The sequence below is a fragment of the Ruditapes philippinarum genome, unplaced genomic scaffold, assembly GCF_026571515.1.
Source record: "Ruditapes philippinarum isolate M1 unplaced genomic scaffold, ASM2657151v2 ctg1649_1_1_1_1, whole genome shotgun sequence".
Classification (NCBI taxonomy): domain Eukaryota; kingdom Metazoa; phylum Mollusca; class Bivalvia; order Venerida; family Veneridae; genus Ruditapes; species Ruditapes philippinarum.
The window spans coordinates 114,107-141,667 of record NW_026860787.1 but is presented as its reverse complement, the minus strand read 5'-3'; the positions used below and the strand labels follow the sequence as shown (position 1 = coordinate 141,667).

Genomic DNA, 27,561 nt, shown 5'->3' with positions numbered 1-27,561 from the left:
CAATTTAAGATTTTATTAATTTAAGGACCCCTATGTAAATTCTGATGAATACTAAGTGGTACATCATATAAATAAATGTTTTAAATACACCTAAGACTGAGGTGACTGGTAAAACTCTGTAGCCAATAGGCCTCTACTTTAAAAAAATTTAATGTGTCAAGTGACTTATTCTTTATGATAACATCTGACAACTAATCAAGTATGGCATTTCTGCAAGTGTTGAAGTTAATACAACGTGTGACTTTATGCAATTTAGTCAGACATGACATCAGCGCTCCAGAATTTAGAATGTGTTTGAAATCGAAATTAGGTTGTGATTGAAAATTGGTTGTTTCGGGATAAAATCTATGCATTCATTCTTACTCAGATTTTATCGAAAATACATTTCTAATTACTTCCCTTTATTGACAAGCAATGTAAATTCGGTAATATCTTTACAAATAATGCTCTTTTCAATATTTTACAGAAATAGTCTTGTAAGTGTGGCTGCCTTAGTTGTATACAACTTCTAACATTTTGTACTTTTTTTAAATTGTTCGTTTCTTTCTATTCCATTCGCTACTTTTAATGCATAACGAAGCAGGAGACAGTCTGTTACCCTGCTACTTGCTAAATATTTACTAAAAGTTGAAGATTTTGTTTGCAAAACGGACATATTGAAAAAGCGTTGTATTTTTGACGGATGAAAAGGTTTTACAAGTGGAAAAGATATTGCATTCATCAAGAAAGTGTCTAGAATGTTTGAAAAGTAGCTGTTTCAAGGCATACCCTGCATGAGTCAGTTGATGACGTCACTGGGCTTTCCCTGGTCACGTTTTCACGTGTAAATTGGCGTTTCCTGTCATTGAGGGATATTGCGATATTGAAAGGATATTTACAAATAAATATTGCGAAATAGACGAGTTGTTAAGGTTTTAATTTAATTCTAACTTTCTTTTCAAATCATTACTTTTTGTACAAAACATTCACTCAACAAGTACAACTGAGGGAATTTCGCACAAAGAAAACGTAGACACGAGGAAGATTTTTGATTGGACGGGCACCTGTTCGATAAATAACTGAATGGTAGACTGAAAGATGTCGGGTCAAGGTTAGTGGCAATTTGTTGCATTTTTCTCCTTAACTAGATTTCAATTGCATGCATTGTTAGCTTAATTCGATTATATGTAGACAGATGTAGCTGTTGGGTTACGCATATTTGCAAATTCAAATGTAAAGCATGCTAAATTGCAAACCAAACATTCACTTCCGTTGCATTCTGCAACTGGTTGTGGAGATATCACCGATTTTCACTATGTAATCACTCATGATTTGAATGTTCAAATTGCTTTATTTCTTCTGCTATGTGTTTTTGTGCAGAGTTGAATTATTCCCAATATTAAAAGTTAATTGTTATTTATCAGTATAGAGATTGCATGCATGAAGTATGATGGAAGTAAATCTCTTTTCAGTTTATATATAGAATACTAATTCTTGGAATTTGAAAATTTACCTGTAACTTGGGCTAGTTTTTGTTTTGCTAATGCAGGAACAATGACAGCGTCAAGTAAAATGCAAAAGTGAACATGCTTTCTTTGCCTTATCCATATTGTTTATTTAACATTACATTTCATGATTTCTTGTAATATATACACAGCCGTCCACCTGTGTTGAGACACAAAATACTTGTTAAGAACATGATGCAGTATATATAGCCAGATATGATGACATATTATGCACCCATATAACTTTAATTTTAATAGCATAATAGCAGCCAGTTTAATAAAATGACAGTCCTCCTGAGTCTTTATATATGTATATATTCGAAATTTATGCTAGAATATTGCAATTTGCTAAATGATAATCTCTAATTTAATAAGTAAGTACTGCAATGTCTTCATTTTTCAGTCATTACATTTAACACTGGCATTTTCTTTTATTAAAGTAAACCCAAAACTGAATCAGATTCAGTAAAATCAAGTGGTGCTAAAATATAGGTATTTTTTGTTGTTATTAAATTAATCTCAAAGTCTAATTAAAGTGATTTTTAATACCTATATTTTACAGCCGAAGAAAGGCTGTTTCCCCTAGCCCAAAATCCTGAAATGCCCTATGCACATTCTTCACCAGAACCATTACTTAACAGCAGCTGACTGATACATTTAATTGACTGAAAGACAGAAAGCTGTACCTACATATAGCCTAGAGCTGCAATATTTACATTGAATGAATGTTAAAATGAATTGGAAATGAACATTTTATAAAATGCAGGGGTAAATTCCATTCTCAGTTGTTGGAATTTGATTTCAGGTTTTTCCCCTTTTCTGATAAATTCATTGTGCTATATTTTTCCCCTTCAGAAAGCCACAGGTTGTTATGAAAATTGGGGGGGGGGGGGGGAATCATTTTATTAAATTCTAATGTTTTAACTTTTTCCAGCTCACAAAAGTGCAAAGTGATAACAAGTCAAATAAATCATGAAAGTATAATTTACACATTATGTTGTAACATTATCAAACAACATTTCCTGAACCACATAATAGTTTTTGAACAAATTTCCTATATTTATTCTAAGGTAATATAATCTAATAAATTATTCTATGCTTATTGAGGGTCCACCCTCCCATTTAGGCACAAAAAGCAGCTTTTGCTGTGCAATACAGACTCTGGATATGTCATGTGGTAATTAATTTTAAAGCACAAAGTAGAGTTTACCATTATGTAATTTCCATGAAGCTGGGACAGAAAGATACACATTATTAGTCCGAGCATGAAGTATAAGCCAAAGATATGAATTTTTAGCCAAAAGTATGTAACTATATGCTGCCAATGAAAACCTGAATGTACATAAACCTAAGACAATCTGAAAAGGAGGTAGCCCTGAAAGGGGCTCTCATGTCAGCAAGGGCTCTCACACTCAAGCACACTTCTTGTTGTCCTTGCCATATTTAAGGGCCAGTCTCTCCTCAGTTTTAGTCTGAACATTGACAGCTTACTTCATACATTATAAATTGTGCCACCTTAAACATTACCCTGAGCAGTAGAGAGTCATGCAAACTTGCCGTCTTACACATTGCAGTGGATCTTCAATTATCTGCTGATGCCCTGTGCCTTCTCAATGACATGCACATACAGAGGGGGAGAGATGTTTTTAGACTAATGCATTTATATATGAGCAAGTCACAGGAGCTAAAAATAGGCTTAAAAAGATAAAACCATTAACAATCTTCCTTTTAGACACCAGTGATCATTCTTCCATCTTGGGGCTGATTTTCTAGATTTTTACTCTCAAAATTACTGGAATTGCATTGAAATTTGTAAAATGCTTGAAAATTTAACAGTTTAATGACAATCTTAATCTATTTCCAAATATCAGGATTTTATTGCATCATAGATGCTCAGTATCAGCTGCAAGTGTGATCTGTAAAGTGGATGCTTCATGCTTGTCAACCAACAATTATGATTTTTACTATTAGACTAGCCAATCAGAGTGAGAGTTTTTTCCCCAATATTTTGTTGATTGCAATAATTTGCTGATTGCACCAGAAGGCAGAGGTAGCTTGTTGAGTTTTGGTTGATCAGCAAACATTTTCAATGCATCAAATGCAGCATATAAATCAGGTTTAAATCAGGTGTTGATTTTGTTTAATTATAAGTTGTAGATTCTGATTAATTGTTTGTTTTTTTTTTCAAAGAAAGGTGAACTGTTTTTGTTCAAAATGTTGACTGTTCATTTAGTATCTTTTTTATGGTCTTATTGATCATTCACAAAACATAATACTTTTTATGTAAGTTTTTCTGAATTTTACAAAAACTTGTAACACCCTCACAATATGATTACAGACTAGAGTAGAGTGCATTAATTTTTATGTTGTATGCATGTCAGAACAGCACACAATGTGGCATCCAATGTGACATCAATAAACCAAAATATATGATGTCTTCACTGCCAGAAATAGATACCAATTTTTATGTAAGTAGTTGTACAATAACACATTATTTATCTTTTATGTTTTTAAACAAGTCTCTCAGGCCAGCTGGCCTTTGTGATTATATTATTGCACATTTAAACAGGAACCATTGATTATTCAATCACACACTCAAAAATGATATCAAATTCCTAAGCAAGATGCCTGCTTAAATGTATGCACTCATGCTTATTTTTATGAAAATCAAAGGTGCTTTAAGTAGTTTAATGGACAAATAAATGTAATTTAAGCTAGTTTAAAGCTCTTCCATATAAATTACATAGAAAGTGTCAAAATTTGCAAATTATATCATTAGCAGAGCCGGCAAATTCTGATTGATATTTATAAAGTAATTTTTATAAACTTATACTTGTCGGTACAACCTAGGCAATACAGAGTGAGACAATTGATTTTGTTGCCTCTAATAATAAGCCTCTACCCCATTAGTAAGGGATAGGAATATGGTGATGTTCCACACAAAAATATATACATTCATGTCTTGATCACTTTATTGACTTTTAAATTTTCTACACTCATCTGCAGGTATACAGCTTTAGAGCATTATATAAATAAGAATGTAAATCACCTGTCTAGTTTTATTTGCTGCACTATCTTAAGAAGTTTTATAATTAGTCTATCACTGGCTTCCCTTTAAAATGTGTTTGACCTGATTTAATCAATTTTCCTGTCTGCTACATATTTAAAATATAGGGTATCTGGCTGCAAAGGGGGTTTCAAGTTTAATCTAAATAACCAATCAGGATGTTGCTGTGTGGTGAGTCATTAATTTATGAATGAAAACTACCGTAAACAACCATGTCATCAACCAATCATTTAGCACTTGTTTATTTACTACTATGTAGTGAGTATGTATAAACCGCTGATGTTAGTTTTCTAGGAAAGACATGATATCTTGGGATTTTATATAAGTTTGGAAAACTGAAAAAAAAACAACAGAAAAACCTTGACATGAGACAAACATCATAATTTACAGCATTGTTGTCTATGAAGTGTAAAATTTAAACAGTTATATGCAAACAGGTTTTATATTAATAAAGATTAGATATGATAAAAACTCTGTCTGGATTTAATCCAAGTACTGAAATGCCAACAAAGATGAAAGGTAAATCTTGCATGTGCTTCTTGAATTAAATGATTTATCTGCAAATTGGTTCTGTACTGTACATGCATTATTTAGAAGCTTTGTTAGAAATTTGTCAAATTATTTGATTTATAATACTAATAAACATGTACATATTTTAATGCATTATCTTGTCCATTAATATGTCAGGACAGAAGGAAAATTGGTATTACGGTATATACAAGTCAGATCTATCATCAGGTCATGAAGTTGCTGATGTGATACCATTATATTATAATTTAAAGGAGGTATATACATGTAAGAAAAGGATTATCTGGATCTCTCATGGATTTTACAAGTATATACTGTCACTAAACAAACTGTGCAGTGCCTCTAAGTCTTGATATCCTCATGCGATCAAATCAATGCAAGTCAATTAAGCAAGTCAATTATCAAAATTTTGGAAAGGGGAGTTTATTAATTAGACCAGAATATGCAAAATATCCCTTACTGTGTTAGTCATGCAGTAGAAATATCGTGAAAAATACTGCAGCCATTCATTAATTGCATATAACATGTAAATTGTTTCTTAAATCATGAATATTTCTTAAATTGTGAATATTGTTTTTCCTTAAAATCTTAGTAAATGATTTTCAAGGTAGAAATTATTTAAATATTTTGGCTAATCTGGAGGCATGCAACTTTAAAAGTTGAGTAAATCATGTTCTTGAGGTCAATGTGACCCAATAACCTAATTCTGTATTGATGAATCAGGACCATTTCTATAAATCTCAGGTGAGCAATATAGGCCCATCATGGCTCTCTCAAGTTAAAACTAGTCTTGTTATATTGATGAAGATAAGTCACTGTATTTTCCCAGGTTAATTGAATGGGTCTGGGGTCCTTGGAATGTGAAAATTAGCGTCAAAATGCCATTATTTGTGAATGTATTTCCGTTTCATACTGGAAAAATTAGCTACATACCTGGTATTTTAATTGGAAATATTAAAGTTGAAATTAATTGGGTTGGAAATTCCTTGATTATTGATAAATTTATTATTAGATAAAGCCTAGTATTAGTTAAATGTCTATTTCCTCTATCCATTGAGTCAATCACTACAATTTGACAATTTTCATTCAACCATTGTGGAAAAAAAGATACTTCTTGACTTTGTGAACGAGGCCCAATTTTGGCTTCAAAACTACTAAATATATTCAGTGAGTTGTATATTTGCCATATTCAGTGAGTCAGTCCTACTGAATTTTTGAAGTGTTTTTGTCCTCTCTATGTCCCCAATTTTGACCTAAGGTACATTGTTATGGTAAAATAGATGAAGTCAGTACTATTATTAACAGAGTTATAGAGATTTGTCATTTATAAGCTATTGGTACTAGTAATGACTCAGTAATGATAAATTAATTGCATTGAATATAGACCTGAATCACACCCTACAGCAGTGGTAGTTAAAAAACACTCTAAATTACCAATGATTCACTTCCCTTATTCATCTCAGTGGCTGATAACAGTTGTCAAGGAAAAACAAGGTTTTTGGTGTTCCTTTGGGAATCTGGCTCAATAACCAGACTGACTTGTAAAAGAGGAAATAAAGTTGAGACTTGTAGAAAAAACACAAAAACATTGCCTGCAGGACAAATCAATTTCCTCGATATTGTCTGCTTGTGCTTCCCTTGATCTTTATATTAGTATTCACACTTGTTTAACATATTTCTGTTATACTTGCGAGAGTATAAAAAAAAATTTGTCAGCTTATCTTACTGTTGCCATCCAAAAGCAAAAATCATTTGAGTAAGAATAGAATTGAGTTAAGTTGATATATAACTCATATAAAATGTCTCCAGGAAATGATTATCATACAAGGAACACTTACAAATACGGAGCAGGTAGTGTTAGTTACTGTTAGTTGTGCTTATTTAAACAAAATTAAAGGTTTCATTTATGTGTCAAGCTCTTATCAAAAGACTTTTACTGCAAAGAATACAGTAACCTCTATTGGGCGTTTAATGTTGTACAAATTATGCACAGGTATTTATACATTGATAGCATAGCCAGTGATCAAGAAGTACTTTGTACTTGAAATAACCCGAATAATTTAAATACTTCCTCTCAATCACAATGACTCATCAAATTGGGAAAGTTGGCTCGGTATCTTTATTGATAAGGGCTTAAATTGTTTATAAAAATCTCTCCAACTTCATAATATAAATATCAACACCCAACAGTTTTAAATAGTATTTCACATTTAGCGTAGGGAAAATTGATGAAATATACATGTTACCTTTCAAGTTGTGCAAGAGATGACTGTATTCTCAAATAGAGCATGGTGAAAGGTGTATAAACTTGCAAAAAAAATATTTGAAACTGCACATTTGTATCGTGATTAATGTAAAATAATTTACACCCAAATATGTCATCATCCTCATGCTGTTTTAGAAATGACAAAAAGATTTGATGGTCCAATAGATTTGACTAATCTTAACTTCTGTCATTTACTGATATCCTTGATAAATGAATCGATCCACTCACTTGCTCAACATTTATACGGGTAAAAAATCTAAACAACTAAAACACGTCAATTTTATTGACATAATTCACTTAGCGTAGCTGGATTTAACAAGTGATAATGCATTATGCATACTTGTGCATCTGTTATTGGGTTAATAAAATCCTCTTCAACATTGATTAGTATTGTTGTTTGTAGTGATCCAGTCCTATCATAGGAGGCGTATACCACTTGTTGCCGTTTGTAGAAATTTCCAAGACAATACTTTAAACTATCGAAACTTCACATATTTATAAAGGCTTATGAAAGGAGGAAACATAAGTTTACATTGCTGGTTTTTCAATCATCTCCCTTTATAACTTTTGAAGGACTTTGACGAAAACTTCACATAGTGATTTAGATTACTAAGAGGAGTAAAATTAAGGTGTTTTCATGAAACGAATTTAGTTATGACTCATTAGATCAACCTCAAATCAATTTTGTTACTTTAAGCTTGATAATTCAAAGAAAATCAGGACTTTCCTCACCTGGGCGTCAGTGTGCCACTTTAGTTTAGTTTTTACCTGCAACTTCTGGTATAACTTCATATCTCATCAAATATTTGTCTTTGAAATCTTTAAAAGGTCACTGTCAAAGGCCCATAACTAGCATTGAGTTTGACTTAAATGTGGTCCTTTGTAAACTTATAAATATTTCTGGAACAATATCATCTTCAAAAAAGAAATAAATGTATTACTATTAACTTAAGACCTGATACACAGATGTTAAGTATCATAACTGACATGGATTTTGACAGAACTGTGACTTAATTATTATTATTTTTACATTTGCAATAAAAGATCCTTCATTATATATTACCGGTACCTTAAATTTCATTCTGACAGAAATGTGTCCAAATATCAAAATTAATTTGGAACTATACTTGACTCTTCAGTAGAGACTGTCAATTAACATACTACTATTATTGTGCATTTTGTAAAGTAACCAAATGATATGTAAACGTTTTATGCTGTTATTGCAGTCTGTTTCATTTACCCTAGTTATGTATGACTTCCGATTAATTGGATTTTAATATCAGCATAACTATGTGATATGCATTGGTTAAATTGAATTTAACATAATGCATTAAGAAATTATTGTAAATACAGTTTCAAATTTATTTATTTTATCTCAAAATATTATCTTTTGAAAGTGGATTTTGCATGTTAAATAAGATTTTTTAAGAAAATTGTAGATTTTGCAAGCTCAAAGTTCTTAAGCACAGCATGAAATGTAACATTGTATAAGATTGCTAAAATCTGCAGAAATAGATGGCTTATTGATGGCTCAAAGGCATTTTATACCAGGTAGCACTTTATTATTCTAATAGATCTGTAATGTTATTTTTACCGAAGTGTAAAATGTCTTGAACTTGAATGGGAGCAACTAAGGATCAAGAAATCAAATAATTGTTATAATGACAGATTATTATGATACTATATAGCTATAGTGTCTGGCTAGTTGGTACCAGTGTTGCCAATACTGTCCATATTGTTTGTTGCTCAAGTAACATAACTTGTAAAGTCCCATAAGTTAATAAGCAGTGTACAATTCTGACATTCAATGCAGGACAAGTCTCCTATATATGATTTAATTCAGGCTGAAGGTTAAGGTGATCTTGTTTAATATGAAAGAAAACTGAAAAAAAAAAGAATTCTAAAGCTGAGCTGTAGGGCATTACAGAATAATCAAGATCTTGTTACAAATCGGGTCACCTAATATAGATTCTACTTGTAGCTAAAAGCAGACACTAAATTGATTTTTATGATGTCTGTTTCTAAAAATGGCAGGCAAGTTCTAAAATTAGCAAAGACATGGGGTGATTATCATCAAGCTGTTAAATGCTATAAAAATAAAGTAAAATATTGGCTTCTGTTTATTGCATTTTGCATTTAGATAGTGTTTAAACTTTCCAAAACTTGAAAAGATTCTTTTCTATAAATATTCTCCTTGTATTTGATGTCATAGAAATGAATCGAAACAAAGAAAGTACTACTTGTGTAGAAGCTTTTTTTTTTTTTATAATCTGGAAATAGATGTCCGCTTGATGAAGTTAGCAATTATTTGTTTTAGTCTGTAGAGGACCACAGCTCCTTAGACAAGCACATTGTTATGAGAGATTAGTTCAGACAATAAATGCAACATTATTTTACTTCTTATCAAATATGAAAATTTGACATTGCTATTAAAACTAATGCAACTAGAAATGTGTCCATAGGACACGGATGCCCCCACACGTCACTGTTCTGTCAATCTTATGACTCTAGGTCAAATATTTTTGGACTACATGTGCCACAAGTTGAAAACTAAAAATCAACAAAGGGCCATAATTCTGTTAAATTTGGACGCAGCAAAAATTCCTTCCTTTACTACCATCTACACATTAAGGTTGTTAATCCCTGGAAGTTTAAGCAAAATCTGCCATCCGGTTTAAGAGGAGTTGCGTTCACAAAATTTCTACATAGTATATAATGAAAAAATCAACAAAGGGCCATAATTCTGTTAAATTTGGTTGCAGCAAAAATTCCTTCCTTTACTGCCATCTACACATTAAGGTTGTTCATCCCTGGAAGTTTAAGCAAAATCTGCCATCCGGTTTAAGAGGAGTTGCGTTCACAAAAAAATTTCTACATAGTATATAGTGAAAAAATCAACAAAGGGCCATAATTCTGTTAAATTTGGTTGCAGCAAAAATTCCTTCCTTTACTACCATCTACACCTTAAGGTTGTTCATCCCTGTAAGTTTAAGCAAAATCTGCCATCCGGTTTAAGAGGAGTTGCGTTCACAAAATTTCTACATAGTATATAGTGAAAAAATCAACAAAGGGCCATAATTCTTTTAAATTTGGTCGCAGCAAAAATTCCTTCCTTTACTACCATCTACACATTAAGGTTGTTCATCCCTGTAAGTTTAAGCAAAATCTGCCATCCTGTTTAAGAGGAGTTGCGTTCACAAAATTTCTACATAGTATCTAGTGAAAAAATCAACAAAGGGCCATAATTCTGTTAAATTTGGTCGCAGCGAAAATTCCTTCCTTAACTACCATCTACACATTAAGGTTGTTCATCCCTGTAAGTTTAAGCAAAATCTGCCGTACGGTTTAAGAGGAGTTGCGTTCACAAGATTTCGGGACGTACGGACGGACTGACGGACGGACTGACGGACGGACAAGTGCAACGCTATATGCACCCACATTGTGGGGGCATAAAAATTGGGAACATTCATTAAACTTTTTAAGAAAGATAACTGCAGCTTTAGTAGAGAATATTCATGGACTGGTAATAAGTAAATTACATGTAAATGTACATTGTTAAAAATAATTATTTAAAATAACATGTTAAGTGTGCTATCTTGTTAAATTTGTAATATTTGCTCCTCAATTTGATATTATTTCTTTTTGATTATTGTGATGAGTGCTAATTTGATTAACCAGCTTTTATTTTTTTGAACCAATCAAGTTGCAAGGTTCCTATAAGAATGTTCATTTTATATAATCAGCTAGTGTTAATTGTGCATCATGGATAAGGTTGTATAATTAGAAATTAAATTTTTTTTTTGATAGAATGTTTGTTTATTTTCAGGTCGTAGGAAGCGACCCCCTGGATTAACTATTCAGAAGATACCTGAACCTCAACCAGCCACGTATGTTAATATTTATTTGTCTCTTTGTTTATATTACAGAAGTGATTTATTTATCAGGAAATGCTCCATAAAACACACCTTTTCTAATAAATAGGTTGTATGAAATTAAATTGTATAATGTTATTTCTCCAATTCAAGTATCTGTCATGCAAAAAGAAAATGTGTACACCTATATTACAAGAATTGATACAAACCCGTTTACTTTTTTGCAATTACTTTGGAATCTTATTAATGCTTTGTGTTGATTGAAAAAAAACAGAAATGTTCCTTGGCATATGTTTTTGTCTGACAGTAATTGGTTTAATTTTGGTATGTATTTAGACTTTTTATGTAAATGTGTCCATATCGTATGTTTGTAAAAACTTCAAGAGTAATTCTTTGTTTGATAGGATGATGACTTAATATTTTTTATGAAGTTAATTCTTTAGAGCGTCTTATCAGGTTAGATTTATTAGTGTAGATTTCTCTTCCAGACCTCCAAGAGATCTTGATTCAAAAGCTACAATCAGAATAGATGAAAAGGAATTTGAAATTGAGGCAAATGACTTGGAGTTTATGTGCACACTTGGCCGAGGGGCATATGGCGTGGTGGAGAAAGTTAGGCATAGGCATACAAATACAATTATGGCAGTTAAGGTATAAAACATTGTATAACCTACCCAATTAATTAACACATTGTTCTGTTTCTCAGTGCACAAAACAAAATATGTCTGTATGTTCATACAGACCCCCCTCCCCAGCAGTTAATTGAAATTAACATATTGTTGGAACTAGCAACTGATGTTTCATACATAATTCTTTGATTAGACTCAACTTTTATACAGATAAGACTCCACTTTTAAACATACATAATTCTTTGATTAGACTTGGCTTTTAAGTAGAATTAGTAATGTTCTAAAATGAAGAAGTCCACCTTGGGAAAAAAAAGTTGTAAATCTTGATGTGATGAAAAGATTCTGTTCTACACAAAGCACATTCCATGTAAAATATATACAAGATTGTATGTTGATAGATGAATAAGCTATAACAATATTTAATTTAGAGAATAACAGCCACAGTTAATACGATGGAACAGAAGAGATTGTTGATGGATTTGGACATATCAATGAGGAGTGGATCCTGCCCATATACAGTCACATTTTATGGTGCACTCTTTAGGGAGGTAAGTGCCAAAATGTCATTCAACATTTCATTTGTCATACTAAGGGAGGCAATCAGTTTAATTTTATAAAGAAGGCAGTAGATAAGTGTATTCACCAAAATGCCCCTTAACATAACTTTATTTAAATAAAAATGAGTTAGCTTGTATGTCATTGGGGCTATCCAAGTGCCTACTTGTGGTTTAAATAATTTACAGAAGAAATTTTAGGGTCTTCCTCCATCAGTATAGATTGAGTGGTGCTATATGACCTTGTCAGTATATTTTACCAACAATTGCAATGGTCATTGATAATGAAATGTATCTGGAAACTTTTACGGGTAACTCCATATTGATAACAGCTGGCCTTAAATGCCTAGTTACAGACTATTTTGTAATTGAGTCAGAAACTCTTCTTAAAGTATAAGTGTTATATATCTGCATTTTATTTTCATTGAAACACAACAGCAATAACTAAAGTCAGTGTGATTCCATCATTTCACTTGAAAATGAGAGAAAAAAGGGCAAAACCTTGAAACTTGATGGGTTTGATTTACAGAAACAAATGAACTTTTTTTCACAGCCTGTCCATATTTTTCCAATCAATAAAACAACAGTTTCAGGTTCTTCAAACTTTTTAAAGTTCATCATTGAAATTTACAATGTCATGTTCATGTGAAAGTGAGAAATTCCTATAAATTTTTGTTGACAGATATAATTGAAATTTTCCATTAGTATCTGGTAATTTGAAAAGGGGGAAATTAAAACACATACAAAGGTACTTATGATAAGGAAATTGGTAGTATTAATGTCTGCTTTCAAAAGTCTTTGTTAGGTAATGGATTTCAAATTGAATATTTCATGTTGCCAGAATTGTTTTCTATATGTTTATTTTTTTTGTTGATATTTTTCTTATGCCTAAGTATATATTGGTTGAACAAGCTGAAGTTCATTAGCATATACCCTTTGATTAATATTGAAATTAGTCTTTACTATGCTTTCATTGTTACCTTCCCAAGGTTGAAGTAACATGACCTTGAAATTTCTGAAATTTACATTTGAAAATAAGGCAAATCAATCACAAATTAAACATAGATGGAGCTTTAATGTTGCTGCACCTACATTTAAAATTAAGGCAGTTTTGTTATTGTCTATGTTTACTTTTTATGTGAATCTTTGCTTGCCTATATCATTCCTATAAAAGCTAGCAGCAGTAGAGATTATGTCTCCATGAATGGTTCAGACACACTACATTCATTGTTAAATGGCATGTTGACTATAAATGTTTATAGAGCTTGTATCGAGTATAATGTCTATGGACCTCAAAATGAGATGTACAGACTTTAAATTGTTGAGTTTAAGACTTTGAGTTTTGATATAGCACAATGTTTTACTTGTGCAATTTGGAAGTCCATTTGACCACTTGATGTAATTTATTATGTAGAGAAGTATGGGATAACTAACATAAAAACAGTTAATTACTGGTATAGGTTTATAACTTTTGTTATGTAACTACCAGAGGGTATATGACTGGAATAATGTTAAAACTGGTGCTTTGCCAAAGTGAAATAAACATTAATTCTATTAAATCATGTTGTAATGTGCAGGGAGATGTATGGATTTGCATGGAGGTGATGGATGCATCATTAGACAAATTTTACCAAACAGTTTACAATAATGGTCAAAGTATACCAGAAGATGTCTTAGGCAAAATCTCATATGCTGTAAGTACTGAGCACAAAATTGAGCCGCGTTACGACAAAACCAACACAGTGCATTTGCGACCAGCATGGATCCAGACCAGTCTGATCAGGATCCATGCTGTTCGCTTACAAACCCAATAACAAGTAGAGAAACTGATAGCGAATAGCATGGATCCTGATCAGACTGCGCGGATGCGCAGGCTGGTCTGGATCCATGCTGGTCTCAAACCCATTATGTTGGTTTTGTCATGACGCGGCTCATTAATCTAAACTTTATCCAAATGTTACGTTATCATGTATGACCTCACTGTGACACAAGGTACAAGTACAGTCCAGGACCAGTATATCATAATATAAATGTTTGGTTAGGTTAGTTAATCTATTGAAAGCTAAGGGCCATATCTGTCTGCTCCTGTGTTATACTTGTTCTTTTATTCTTGGAATTTTATGGGTTTAAGAAAACTGAAAGACCATTAAGTCTTTAACCCTTTCGCTGCCAGAGGGTTATTGTTTTATTGTTCACCTATTTGCCAGAGGATTTTCTAAGAAATTAGTATATTATTAATAAATATAATTATTATTTATTGTTATTAGTATTATAATAATTATATATGTTTCCAATTCTTTCAGTATAATAATAATTATTGTCGATGGTACAATTTTCTTTATATTTATTATTATTAGCTCGACTATTCGATAAGAATAAGAAGAGCTATTGCAGTCACCCGAGCGTCGGCGTCAGCGTCGGCGTAACCACTTATGTTAAAGTTTTTGTAATAGTTCAAATATTTTCAAAGTCCATTGACATATGGCTTTGAAACTTTGCACACTTGTTCACCATCATGACCCCAACCTGTAGACAGGAGGAGGTAACTCTATCAAGCATTTTGACAGAATTATGCCCCTTTTTCGACTTAGAATTTATGTTAAAGTTTTGTAATAGTTCAAATATTCTCAAAGTCCATTGACATATGGCTTTGAAACTTTGCACACTTGTTCACCATCATGACCCCAACCTGTAGACAGGAGGAGGTAACTCTATCAAGTATTTTGACAGAATTATGCCCCTTTTTCGACTTAGAATTTACGTTAAAGTTTTTGTAATAGTTCAAATATTTTCAAAGTCCATAGACATATGGCTTTGAAACTTTGCACACTTGTTCAACATCATGACCCCAACCTGAAGACAGCAGGGGGTAACTCTATGAAGCATTTTGACAGAATTATGCCCCTTTTTTGACTTAGAATTTACGTTAAAGTTTTTGTAATAGTTCAAATATTTTCAAAGTCCATTGACATATGGCTTTGAAACTTTGCACACTTGTTCAACATCATGACCCCAACCTGTAAACAGGAGGAGGTAACTCTATCAAGCATTTTGACAGAATTATGCCCCTTTTTCGACTTAGAATTTACGTTAAAGTTTTTGTAATAGTTCAAATATTTTCAAAGTCCATTGACATATGGCTTTGAAACTTTGCACACTTGTTCACCATCATGACCCCAACCTGTAAACAGGAGGAGGTAACTGTATCAGGCATTTTTTTTACTATCAAGCACTAAGAATAGTCGAGCATGCTGTCCTACCGACAGCTCTTGTTTTTATTATTATTATTATTAATTTATTATTATTACTATAATTATTATAGAAACGGCTAAAGCCGTCCATATGGCAAATACGCCGTTCCTATGGCAGTGAAAGGGTTAAATGGCATAAGGATAAAACATGTATGAATAAAATTCTATTTAGATTGGCATTGGTTAACTTAAAGAATTTTTTTTCCAACTCCAATTTACTTGCTAACTTGTGCTTTTCCAGTTGTCAAAGTGAGCATTTTCTTAGAGCTTTATTTCTTTATTTCACAGATTTATAGTGGTAATTTAACGCCCAGAAGATAAAAGTACACTTATAATTGTACTTCAGTGAATATGATTGATCAATGCAGGGTCTTCATAATTTGTTATAAGTTTTATATGATTTGAATATATAAACTGTCTTATGAAGAAATGAAGTGATAAACAGTTACATCAAAGAGTTCATTTAGAATGAATTATTGTGCTATTGGCGACTTTGTTCTATACTTTATGCCTTTAACTAGGAAGTCCATTGAGATATATGTATTTGTTGTTGTAGGTTGTAAAGGCCTTGGATTATCTACATACAGAATTACATGTTATACATAGAGACGTTAAACCCTCAAATATTTTAATAAATAGAAAAGGACAAGTAAAAATCTGTGATTTTGGAATTAGTGGTTACCTCGTAGATTCTGTGGCTAAGACTATAGAAGCTGGATGTAAACCCTACATGGCAGTAAGTTTTTACCTTAAATGTTTCCTTATTTATCTCTATCCAGAGATAACGGTATCAGCTCAAGTGTTTTTCTATACCTTTTATTCATTTTCAAGTAAATTTATATTTACTGAAAATCTTAAATCAAGTCTTTGATTATTTTTTTAGCTCACCTGAGTTATCATGATCGCTTGATGTCTATGTAGTGTTGTTTATTGTATAAAAAATATTCTTCTCTTTTACTACAATTTAGCATGATCCTTTTAGATGCCCTCTACAAAGTTAATTAAATGCTTCCAGTCTAATGCATACGTAAGTAGGTGAGGGAGCTTAAAGTGAAACTTGCAAAAAGAGATTAAGAGAATGAGATTAAATCTTGTGGTGGTCCTCATCATATTTTATACAAATTACATAATGCATAATTGTTGTTGAATTCTACAAAAACCTTGCTCAAGGGTCATCCATTGCAAAATACATGTAGTTAAAGTAGTTGACTTTAAACAATAGACACAAGAGTCTGCACACACAACACACCTATACAATTGGTCCTGCAAACATTTGATATAACTTTCTGTAGTCAAGTGCTTTTATGTGTGCACTACATGTATAGTAAATTTTCATGAGGTCAGATAAGTAATGTAGGGCCTTCATGGACCTCTTGTATCTTTGTATGGCTAGTAAACATATATGTTGTCCTGGTTGAAATACAAAAAGTCAGTTTTATAATGTTGTAATACATGTTATAGATGTTTTGTTTTTACATTATAGCCAGAAAGAATAGACCCTCAGACAGGGCAACAGGGTTATGATATTAAATCTGATGTCTGGAGCTTTGGAATCACCATGGTATGTGTTACAATACTTTATTGAATATATTATATAGCGAAAAATAATGACTGCGTCTATATCATCAGTTCCAGCCAAGCCGGTAGGTATATCAGTGCAGTCAGGACTAGATGCTCAAATTGTGACTTGGATACAGAAATCACATTAATTACCTGTATCATGATGGAACATAATCTTTATTGAAGAAGCACAGATTACAGGGTTACAGTTTGTAATTACATGTGCACAAAATTTTATATCAATCTAATATTAATGTATAGTTATAATCCAAGCATGATGAGTCCAATACACAAATTGTGTGTCATACAGATTTGAAAAAGACTGATTAGTTTTACTTTATTCCAAGTTTTTTTAGGAATATAAATTTATATCAGGTTGAGTGCTTTGTCATAAATTTTACACAATGGTCAAATGAGTCATTTATCTTTTAAACAATAAAAACCATGTTACATATATATATTTATGGTTTGAAAATAGCAATGTACTAACTTTATAAAATATGTTATAACAGATGTGTTGAGCCCTTTGAAACACACTTATGTAAAGTGCTAAGCATGTTTGATTACCTCCATATGTAAACTGCTTGTTCAAAAACCATAAACATTGTATGTACATAGTGGTGAACTCACTGTGGGTCACTTAGTTTACATAGACTAATATAGAAGAAAACACATTTATATGTTCTTCTGGAAAACTACTCTGCCCAGAGCTTAGGTAAATAGGAATGTGGTATTGTGTAGTACATGACTGTTGTCCTCTACAAAAGTTATTTGAATGGAAAAAAAAATAGACGATTCTAAGTAGTCACTTAGTATCATAGATAATTAATGGAAACACACATTTCAAAGTTCATGAATAGGTGGTTTAAACATATTTATTTAAGCTCAATTGCGAAACAAGTTCTTGCAACTTATATTAATCACTTTCGAGTCCGCTTCCTGGAACCAACCAGTACTGGTGTCATATGAAGAAACATGGTCGTGACCAGAGTAGGGCTCGAACCCATGATCTCTGGGTTGAGAGGCAGACACCTTAACCACTAGGCCACCGCTCCCCTTCGGATGGACTATGAAAAGGTCTCTTCATTAATAAAAAAAATTGTGTTTGATTACTCAAACAAATTTGCATTCTGGGGCATATTTTTTACCTGTGGGGTGCTTTTGTCCATGATATATTACCAATTGATTCAATTGATAAATCCATGCTCTATAAAATGTTAGAGACTTCAAACAAAGTAGCGTTTTGAAACTTCACTATGCTCGTTATTATTCTTTATTTGAAGAAAATGCATTCAGTTTGGTAAAATAGATTCACAAAAACCCTATCTGATTTAGTGCTATTTATAGTATTTTCTGTCGTGCACTTTGTCAAAAAGTGATATGGATATAGTTTATGGGTATTGTTCCTAAGTTACCTAACACCATACTTTTTAATGATTTAAAAGATAATGTGGACAAGTTAGTGTAAAGAAATTACATTGTTAAATTGTATGCTTACTGGTATAAGAACAAATAAAACTTCAGCAGATAATGAAATAAATCAGTGATTCATAAGATTTTAATCAAAGTTGTGATAAAAAAATCCCCTGAAAAGGCCCACATATTACATCATTGTAGTTGATGATATTATATTTAAAAATAACATGTAGGTACAAACTTTTACAATAAGGCATAACGTATGTTGAGTGTCATAGGACAATTTTCTCAATAAAGAATGCTTGTATGATATTTTATAGGTAAATGTACTTTTACATATCTTTTATATCTTTGTACTTTACGTTGTTCGTTGTCATAATATCCATAGTCAGTCTCATCATGAATCAGCAGGTGGTGCAATACACATACAATAGCATAGGGGTTTATTCGTACAAATCTTTTCTAAAGGTTTTAGTATCATTTATTTAGTTTTTTTAGTTTATATAGTTTATATAGAATTTATTTTAGTCTGAATGTGTAGAAAGCTGAGAGCTTATAGTCACACTTGCAGATTCATTCCTTGAACCAACCAATACTAAGCAATGAGTGTAAAATTTCTTGCTCAAGAAATCAACAGCTTGCCCCTTACAGGGTTTGAACCCATTTGTCTAACAATCCTTAGATTACAAGTCTGACGTGTTAACTGCTCTGCCATTTTATACCAGTAAAAAATCAAATATAGATAAAAAGTGATAAGTGAATTATCAAGCATTCCAAAATAACTTTATACTTTACTTTATATGTGTATGGACTTGTTATGCTTGGAATTTGATTTGGTTCATTATTGATTTAAAGTATTTTAATATTAAAGTATTGAAATACAATTTATTGACCTGGCTTCATGCTTTGGGCAAGTTATTGGTTTCCTACCGGTTTTATTGGAGGGGAACATAGGTTTACCCCGCCTGTTCTAGAAAAAGTGTAGATCTTTCCATAAACTAAAAAAAAAGTATGTTGATGATATTTAGTATGTGGATAGAGGACCATGTAGAGAATATGCACATCATTTTAATATCCCCTACCTTTTCGAAGAAGAAAGGGGGTCATACAAATGGGCTCCGTCTGTCCATCCATCACACTTTCATGTCTGGCCCATAACTAAGTCAATTATCAAAGGAATTTGAAATAACTTGGCACAAATGTTTGTTATAATAAGACAATGTGTCATGCGCAACACCCAGACCCATACTTCCAGGGTCAAGGTCACATATGATGATTAAAGGTCAACTATTTGAGGGTATATGTTGTTTCCAGTCCATCAGTCTATTAATTTCTTATTCATGAAGGGATTTCGAAAATGCTTGGCACAACAGTTCACAATAATCAGGCGAAGTGTCCTCCACAAACCCAGTGGCCTCCCTCAAAGGTCAAGGTCACACTTGGGAGGTCAAAGATTAACATGATCTGTTATAGGATATATTTTGTGTCTGTCTCATAACTTCTTCATAGATCAAGGGATTTTGAAATTACTTCTTACTATAAGATGATGTGTCTTATGCAACACCCAATAATAAGACGATGTGTCATGTGCAACACCCAGACCACTACCTCCAAGGTCAAGGTCACATTTGAAGGTCAAAGCTTAATATGGTCTGTTACAGAGTATATTTTGTTTCCCTTAAATAATTTTCTCATCCATCAAGGAATTTTGAAAGTACTTGGCACAAATGTTCACAATAACAAGACGATGTGTTTCCCCAAGATACTTGGTGATTAAGGTCAACATTGTCTGTTCAAGGGTATTTGTGGTGTCTTGTCCAATACTTTCTAATTGGTCTAGGGATTTTGAAAATATTTGGCACAAGCTCTTGTTAACATTGCTACAATTGACATACTTTTAACAAAATTATGTTTCTCATAAAATACATTCATACAAACAAAAATTTTATTTCTTTGAAATGTTAGACCTGATTTTTCACTACATATTCATTCTTTCTTTGATCATGCAAAAGAGATATTGCATAAAAACATCTTTATTACATTAATATAAAAAACACATACATATTTCAATGCAAGAATTTATTTTTAGACTATTCAATTTGTGAAGAACTATCCATGTGACTTTGCTTAGTAACAATAGAAATGTTTATATGTTCACAGATAGAATTAGCCTCAGGGAAGTTCCCATATGCTGCCTCTCCTACTCCATTTGAGCAGCTTAAACAGGTAGTCAAAGATCCACCACCAAAATTGCCTGTTGGACAATTTTCGTCAGACTTTGAAGACTTCATTGCTGTGTGGTATGATAACTCTTCATTTAATTTAGTAGATGTTTTAAAATTCTACATGTAATTTGAAAATAGTATTTCCAAAGATAGATTTAAATAACTATGAAAGAAACATTTGTCTCTGATACTAATATTTTGGAATTTATTAAAATTGACTTTTAGCAAATGTATGGCTGTGCATTATTGTTTGTGTTGTTTAAGATAATAAAGTTATTGCTAAATGTTTAGTTAAATTAGTCCAATGATTTAAATTTCAGTCAGATGATCTTGATCAATATCAAATTGTGATTTATGTTGAAATGATTTAACCAGATATTTTGAAAGAAGATTGGTGGATGTTGGTGGGCAGTGGGCAGGCATTTGGGTTTAAAACAATTTATTGTACGAACAACTCTTCAATTTTCAACACATTTAAACTGGACTTTCACAGACCTATTTTTATTAAGTGCTATTGATGCATATTGGAGGGACTTTTGAAGTTAGGGGAGATAATTGTCATTTGTTGTTATTTTCTCATATGTAAGTTATAGAGGAATACTCTTCTGTGGTCTGGGATTCTGACTTTTCTGAGGGGACTTGATGAAGCACAAAACCTGGTTTTGTGACAATATATGTCTTTAAGACCTTACATCTTACGTTGTTTAAGTTTTGATAGTGAATTGCTTTCTTTTATTTCAGTCTGAAAAAGTCTGTGGCAGAGAGGGCCAGCTACCAGATGTTATTGCAGCATACATTTTTACAGAAAGCAGAAATATCTGAAGTTGACATGTCAAGTTATGTGACTGAGGTGCTAAAGGACGTGAAAACAAATGACGGAGCATCAGGTCAATGATGCCAACATAATTATAGTGTAGTGTTTTAAATGAGATCATCTTAATTATATAAGATAGAATATATTTATTTTTGGAATCAGTATGTTATAGTACAGTTTGTTATACACACAAGAGTAGGACATCTTGTTGTAGACTTTATCCTAACAAGGATAGGAGATAATGTAGCACTTTAAAGCCTTAGAAATTCTATATAATGGTTTGCTTTACTTACCTTTTGTGATTCATTTAAAGAGAGTTGTTTGGTAAAAGCTGATTTTTTTCTGTTATAATATATACACACAGTTGGTTACACATGGTTACATTTCCTATCATGTCATAACACCATTTACTGTAAGGTTGATACATTGAAAGCAATTTTTGAAATGTATGCAAACTTCTTCTGTTGTTTTTTTATCCATATATGTGTGTAAGAATTAAAGATGTTTAACAGTTTATTTACTACATAGTGTGACTGTTATTTTATTTCTGGGTATGTGATTTTATGCTTGATATGTTAAAAATTATATATATATCAACATTTGTGTGTGAATGAATGGAGAACATATGTATTGAAAATAATAGCATTCAGGTAGCAACCATTTTCATTATACAAAAATTTTCCTTCAACTGTTTATTGATACTTGTTAAGTTTGATTCTTAAAATATATGCCATGAAACAGCCCTAAACATCTTATGTTACCAGTGTTTTTTCTGCTAATATAAGAGAATACAAATGTAAAATATGCAGTAATATAGCTCTTTAATAATGCTTTACTTCTAATAAAGCTCATTTTGAATAATTACTGAATCGATGTTTATGCCCAAACACAAAATTATAAATTTTATAATGTACATGTATAAATCTGATAAGGCCCAACCTTAGGTTTATTTGATTGTAAAATAAATGGACCTTAAGGCCCCATTCTTAGCTTATTCCGGCTAAAGTGGGAAAAAGTCAATTTTCAAATTTTAACACAAAAGTTTGAGCACAATGTGCATTGTTATGATTGTTTAATGATTATTTTTAGGTTTTTTTTTTTCAAATTAGTGTTATTAAAATGTGTATGTAAATGAGGTACACTTTACTTGTTCCTGACAGGGAACAAAATCTGATGAACACTACTGAGCAGTTTGGAAATAAGATTTAGTTAAAATTGTTAGACAGCTTCTTGAGAAATTCCAGAAGAACAGATTTTTTTTCTGTCCCATAGAATGTGCATGGGGCTTGTCCTACTATGCAATCAATTCTTTTTGAAAAAAAGTTTCTAAAAGTGAAAATTTTAGGAAAAATACAGTTGTGCAATTCTTTTATTTCATTTTTGGCTTTTTCGAGTTTGAATAATAATTTTATACTCTACATGATAGGATTTTATAAGACACCATATATCAATTTGGCATTAGAGAACGCCAGTAGAACAGAAACTTTCTTATGCTTGTACAAAATCTTTGCCTGCTCAATGTCAACAAGGTTGGGAAATAAAAAAGAGTGGTTTGGTCAAAGGTTTTGAATTCCGTGCTCGAGATATGACCATATTCCAATATTGTTTTTAATTACCTCAGATCATTTGTTGTGTGAAATATCAAGTTCTATTGTATCATCACTAGATCATCACTCTATTGTAGTAAAAGAATGCTCACAGTTAAACTGATTCATTACCGGACCTACTGGTTCATCTGATGTAGATTAAATAATATTCTAATACAATTTAATTGTTAAATTACTATACTTAGCTCTATGCTGATTCATTGTTATGTGTACATGCTGGAAATTCTGTTTTTAGGTCAAAGACATTGTTTTGACAACTATAAGTAAGAAAAACGTTTGTTTCTGATTTTGTAAGATAAAATCATTTAGTATGTTAAAATCCATAAGTTATCACACATTAGTTTTATATTTGAAATAGAATTGAACCAATTTACTAGTTTTCATTGATATTTTATTTTTTTATCTTTGTGATTTTGAAACAAGGAAGAAATTGTTTCACTGTGCATTGTTTTGGCCCTATTGTTGATATCCACCCAAAGTAATTAGGTCCGTGATTTTAAAAAAACCCTTCGAAAATTTATTGGCATTGTTTTGCCCCCTGGTATAATTTGAATCTTTTAAAAGATAATTAGGCAAAAAAACCCATTTTATGAAAGGATGATTTAAGATAATTTTTTCCCCCTTGCTTTTTAAAATTCCCCAAGTTTTAAAAAAATTTAAAGTAAATTGAACATATATTGTAGTAAAAAATTTAAATTTTTACCCAAGGGAAAGATTTTAAAAATTTGACAGTTTTAAAAGGGTTTTAATGATGTCAAAATTTAGTTATACATTATACATATGCATGTTTTATCATTCTCTATGAAAGTTATGTAATGGAATTAATAAAAAAAAAGATGCCATTAATTCTATGTTTGGTTTTGATTTAATGAATACATAAATTTTAATAGAACAATATTCTGTGAGCCCTTAAGAATGTTGTTTGAAAATCAAAGACCTTAAAAACTTGGCCATTGACTTCCCTTTTTTATGAATGCAAATCACACATTGTATGACTTGACATACTGGAATTAATGAAATGAAAAATATGTAGGCCTATTTGTCAATGTTATGAAATTTGAAAAAGTAATAAACGCTATAAATTCAACACAGGAAATTTTTCAACTCAATTGCGTATATTTTAAAGAAAGAAAAAAATCAATATAGACTAAAAAAACAAAACAATACTTGTGTAATTGGTCAGCTACACATGCTGACCAACATAGTTTCATTACTCCCGGTCAAATACTTTTTATATGCCGAAAGAATTTCGGACGTATTATGTTATACCCCCTGGTATCCGTCCATCTGTCCAAATTATTAACAATTTGGTTTCTGGAGCATAACTAAAGTTCCATTTGGCCCACAATATTCAAACTTCATATGATGATTGTCAGTATTGAGTAGAAGACCCTACTAAATTTTTGGTCACAAGGTCAAAGTTACTATTACCTTAAAACTGAAAATGGTTTTCCCACAATAACTTGAGTATTAATCAAACTACAGCTGTAAAATTTTATAGTATGAACAGCCATGTCCATTATATGACCCCTATTGATTTTAGGGTCATATGGACAATGACCTTAATACTGAAAATTGTGCTTTCTGGAGCTAAACACAAGTTCCATTTGGCTTACAGTGTTCAAATTTCATAGGGTGATTGCCTATATTGAATAAAAGATCCATATCTAAAAGATTTGCTTGTATCATGTTATACCCCTGGCGTCTATCCTTCGTAGCATTTTTATGCTTCCTGAAGGCAGAGCATATAGTTGATACTTTGTCAGTCTGTCTGTCTGTCCGCTATTCTATTCCGGGACATAATTTTGAAACAACAAGAGAAACATGAAACTTTGTAGGTAGATAGATCTCATTAAGTAGAAGTGCAGTGTAAAAGAACCATAACTCAGACTTGCAAAAATTTTGTTTATTCCCTTTTTGTTTTTTTTACCCCTAAATTTTTGTCGGGACTAACTCAAAAAACTATAAGAGATATAAACATAAACTTTAGTAATAGATTTTTTTGGTAAAGTGCAGGAAAAAAAACCAAACTTTTTCCCAAATTTTTTTATTCCCTTTTTTTTCTTTTTTTACCTTGTCAGTCACTAAAAGGGGTATATTTTCCCTGTTCCAAAAATTTGGGGGAGCTCACCCGTTCAACCCGGTTTTTGTTTTACAATAACATTTGATGTGGTGTTTTGGGAAAAAACCCAGCAATGTAAAATTTACAAAGGGTTCTTCAGCTAAAAAGGGAGTTTGTTTTTTTAAAGGGAGTTTTCAAATGGTATCTTTCATCTTTTTTTCTTTTGCCAAAATTTATTAAAAAATATATTCATATGAAATTATTCCCATGTCTTACAAATGCTTACAACAACACTTTTCGCCTAGTGGTGCTCTTGTTGAGTTATGGAAGATTAGCAAATTTATAGAAAGTCAAGGGCAATAACTCAGGTGCACAGCTTAACATGCTGGTCAACATCCAAAGATTATTGATTCTAGCTCTAGCAATTTGAGACGCACAAGGGACACAACAATTCAAACGTTTTTTAGCTCGACTTTTCTATGAAAAGGGGAGCTATCCTACTCGCCCCGGCGTCGGCGTTGGCGTCACACCTTGGTTAAGTTTTTCGTACCACCCCACTTTATTTCAGAAGTATTACAAGTATGGCTTTGAAACTTACCATACTTGTTCACCATCATAACCTCCATCTACAGACAAGAGTACATAACTCTGTCAAGGTTTTTGACAGAATTATGGCCCTTTTTTGACTTAGAAAGTGTATTGAGCTTGGTTAAGTTTTTTGTACCACCTCACTTTATTTCAAAACCATTGGAGGTATTGCTTTGAAACTGACCATACTTGTTTACCATCACGACCTTCATCAACAGACAAGAGGACATAACTCTGTCAAGGTTTTTGACAGAATTATGCCCCTTTTTGACTTAGAAAATACATTGAATATGGGTAAAATCCACTTATTGCCTTAACCCTTTGAGATATTGCTTTGAAACTTTTAATGCTATTTCACATCATTACCCCCATCTGTACGCAAGAGAAGGTAACTCTGTCAAGGATTTGTTTTAAAAATTAAGGCCTTTTATCGACTTAGAATTAAATTTATTTAAGGCTCAACTCAGTTTTTTTTTCTTTCTTACCAGCCCTCTTTTGACTTAAACATTTCAAACTTTGCTGCAGTGTTCAAGGGTATCACACAATTCAGTAAAATAATTCTTCACTAAATATCTTAATGCTCATGGCCATTGTTCACTTTAAAAATACAGAGATTCTTGTATTGCCTTTTACTGCAAAAACTTTTTTTATTGGCAAGCAATAAAAAAGTCGAGCGCGCTGTCTTACGGACAGCTCTTGTTTATGCCCCCCCCCTCCCCTTCGTAGAGGAGGGGGTATGTCAGTAGGTCGGTCTGACCGTCGGTAGATCACATGGTTTCATCTGATTATCTTAAAGGTCACAGGGGCCGTAGATGTCAAAATGGTTTCCGCTCATTATCTGGAAAATCATTTATCACAAAGTCTTCATATTTCACATACTGATTGGTCATAACTAGTAGACAACCCCTATTGATTTTGGGGTCAAAAGGTTAAAGGTCAAAGTCACAGGGGCCTTAAATGTCAGAATGGTTTCTGCTCATCATCTTGAAACTTTCAAATATTAAGACTTAGTGATAAATGGCTTTCAAGTTGAAAGCCATTTATCACAAAGTCTTAATATTTCACATACTGATTTGCCATAAATAGTATATGGCCCCTATTGATTTTGGGGTCACCAGGTCAAGGTCACAGGGGCATTAAATGTCAAAATGGTTTCCGCTCATTATCTTGCAAACTATTTATCACATAGTCTTCATATTTCACATAGTGATTGGTCATAACTAGAAGATGACTCCTATTGATTTTGGGGTTACTAGGACAAAGGTCAATGTCACAGGGGCCTTAAGGGTCAGTATGGTTTCCGCTCATTATCTTGAAAACTATTCATCACAAAGTCTTCATATTTCTCATATTGATTGGTCATAACTAGAAGATGACCCTATTGATTTTGGGGTCACTAGGTCACAGGGGCCTTAAATGTCAGAATGGTTTCCACTCATTATCTTGAAAAGTATTCATCAAAAAGTCTGCATATTTCAGATAGTGATTGATCATAACTAGTTGATGACCCCTATTGATTTTGGGGTCACTAGGTTAAATAGCTAATAAACACCGCTACCGATTAGAATCTACATATCATTTCTTAAATGTAGAATAGACGTGACTCGATTAGACCTTACATTAAGATTGGTTTAAGAT

At 32.1% G+C, this 27,561-nt stretch overlaps 1 protein-coding gene across 2 annotated transcripts; it reads left to right on the top strand.

Annotated features, from left to right (window-relative positions):
• The first annotated feature begins 575 nt into the window (after positions 1–575).
• On the top strand, positions 576–23,474 carry LOC132713398 (dual specificity mitogen-activated protein kinase kinase 6-like). Of its 2 annotated transcripts, none has more exons than XM_060695975.1 (9): positions 576–1,090; positions 11,172–11,232; positions 11,706–11,868; positions 12,275–12,394; positions 13,978–14,094; positions 16,208–16,387; positions 17,135–17,212; positions 20,788–20,927; positions 21,594–23,474. In XM_060695975.1, exons 1-9 carry the CDS (start codon positions 1,078–1,080, stop codon positions 21,745–21,747), a joined length of 1,026 nt encoding a protein of 341 aa, XP_060551958.1. In that variant the 5' UTR covers positions 576–1,077; the 3' UTR covers positions 21,748–23,474. The 2 variants fall into 2 exon arrangements, with proteins under 2 accessions (XP_060551958.1, XP_060551957.1); XM_060695974.1 differs by lacking the exon at positions 576–1,090 and adding an exon at positions 4,833–5,070.
• The last annotated feature ends 4,087 nt before the right edge of the window (positions 23,475–27,561 follow it).

Bases quoted from the DNA above. Each gene is read 5' to 3' on its own strand.
- LOC132713398 (XM_060695974.1), top strand. From the start codon at position 5,013: ATGATAAAAACTCTGTCTGGATTTAATCCAAGTACTGAAATGCCAACA. The intron at 11,233-11,705 runs GTATGTTAATAT...TTTCTCTTCCAG, and splicing joins CCTGAACCTCAACCAGCCAC to ACCTCCAAGAGATCTTGATT. The intron at 16,388-17,134 runs GTAAGTTTTTAC...TTTACATTATAG, and splicing joins GATGTAAACCCTACATGGCA to CCAGAAAGAATAGACCCTCA.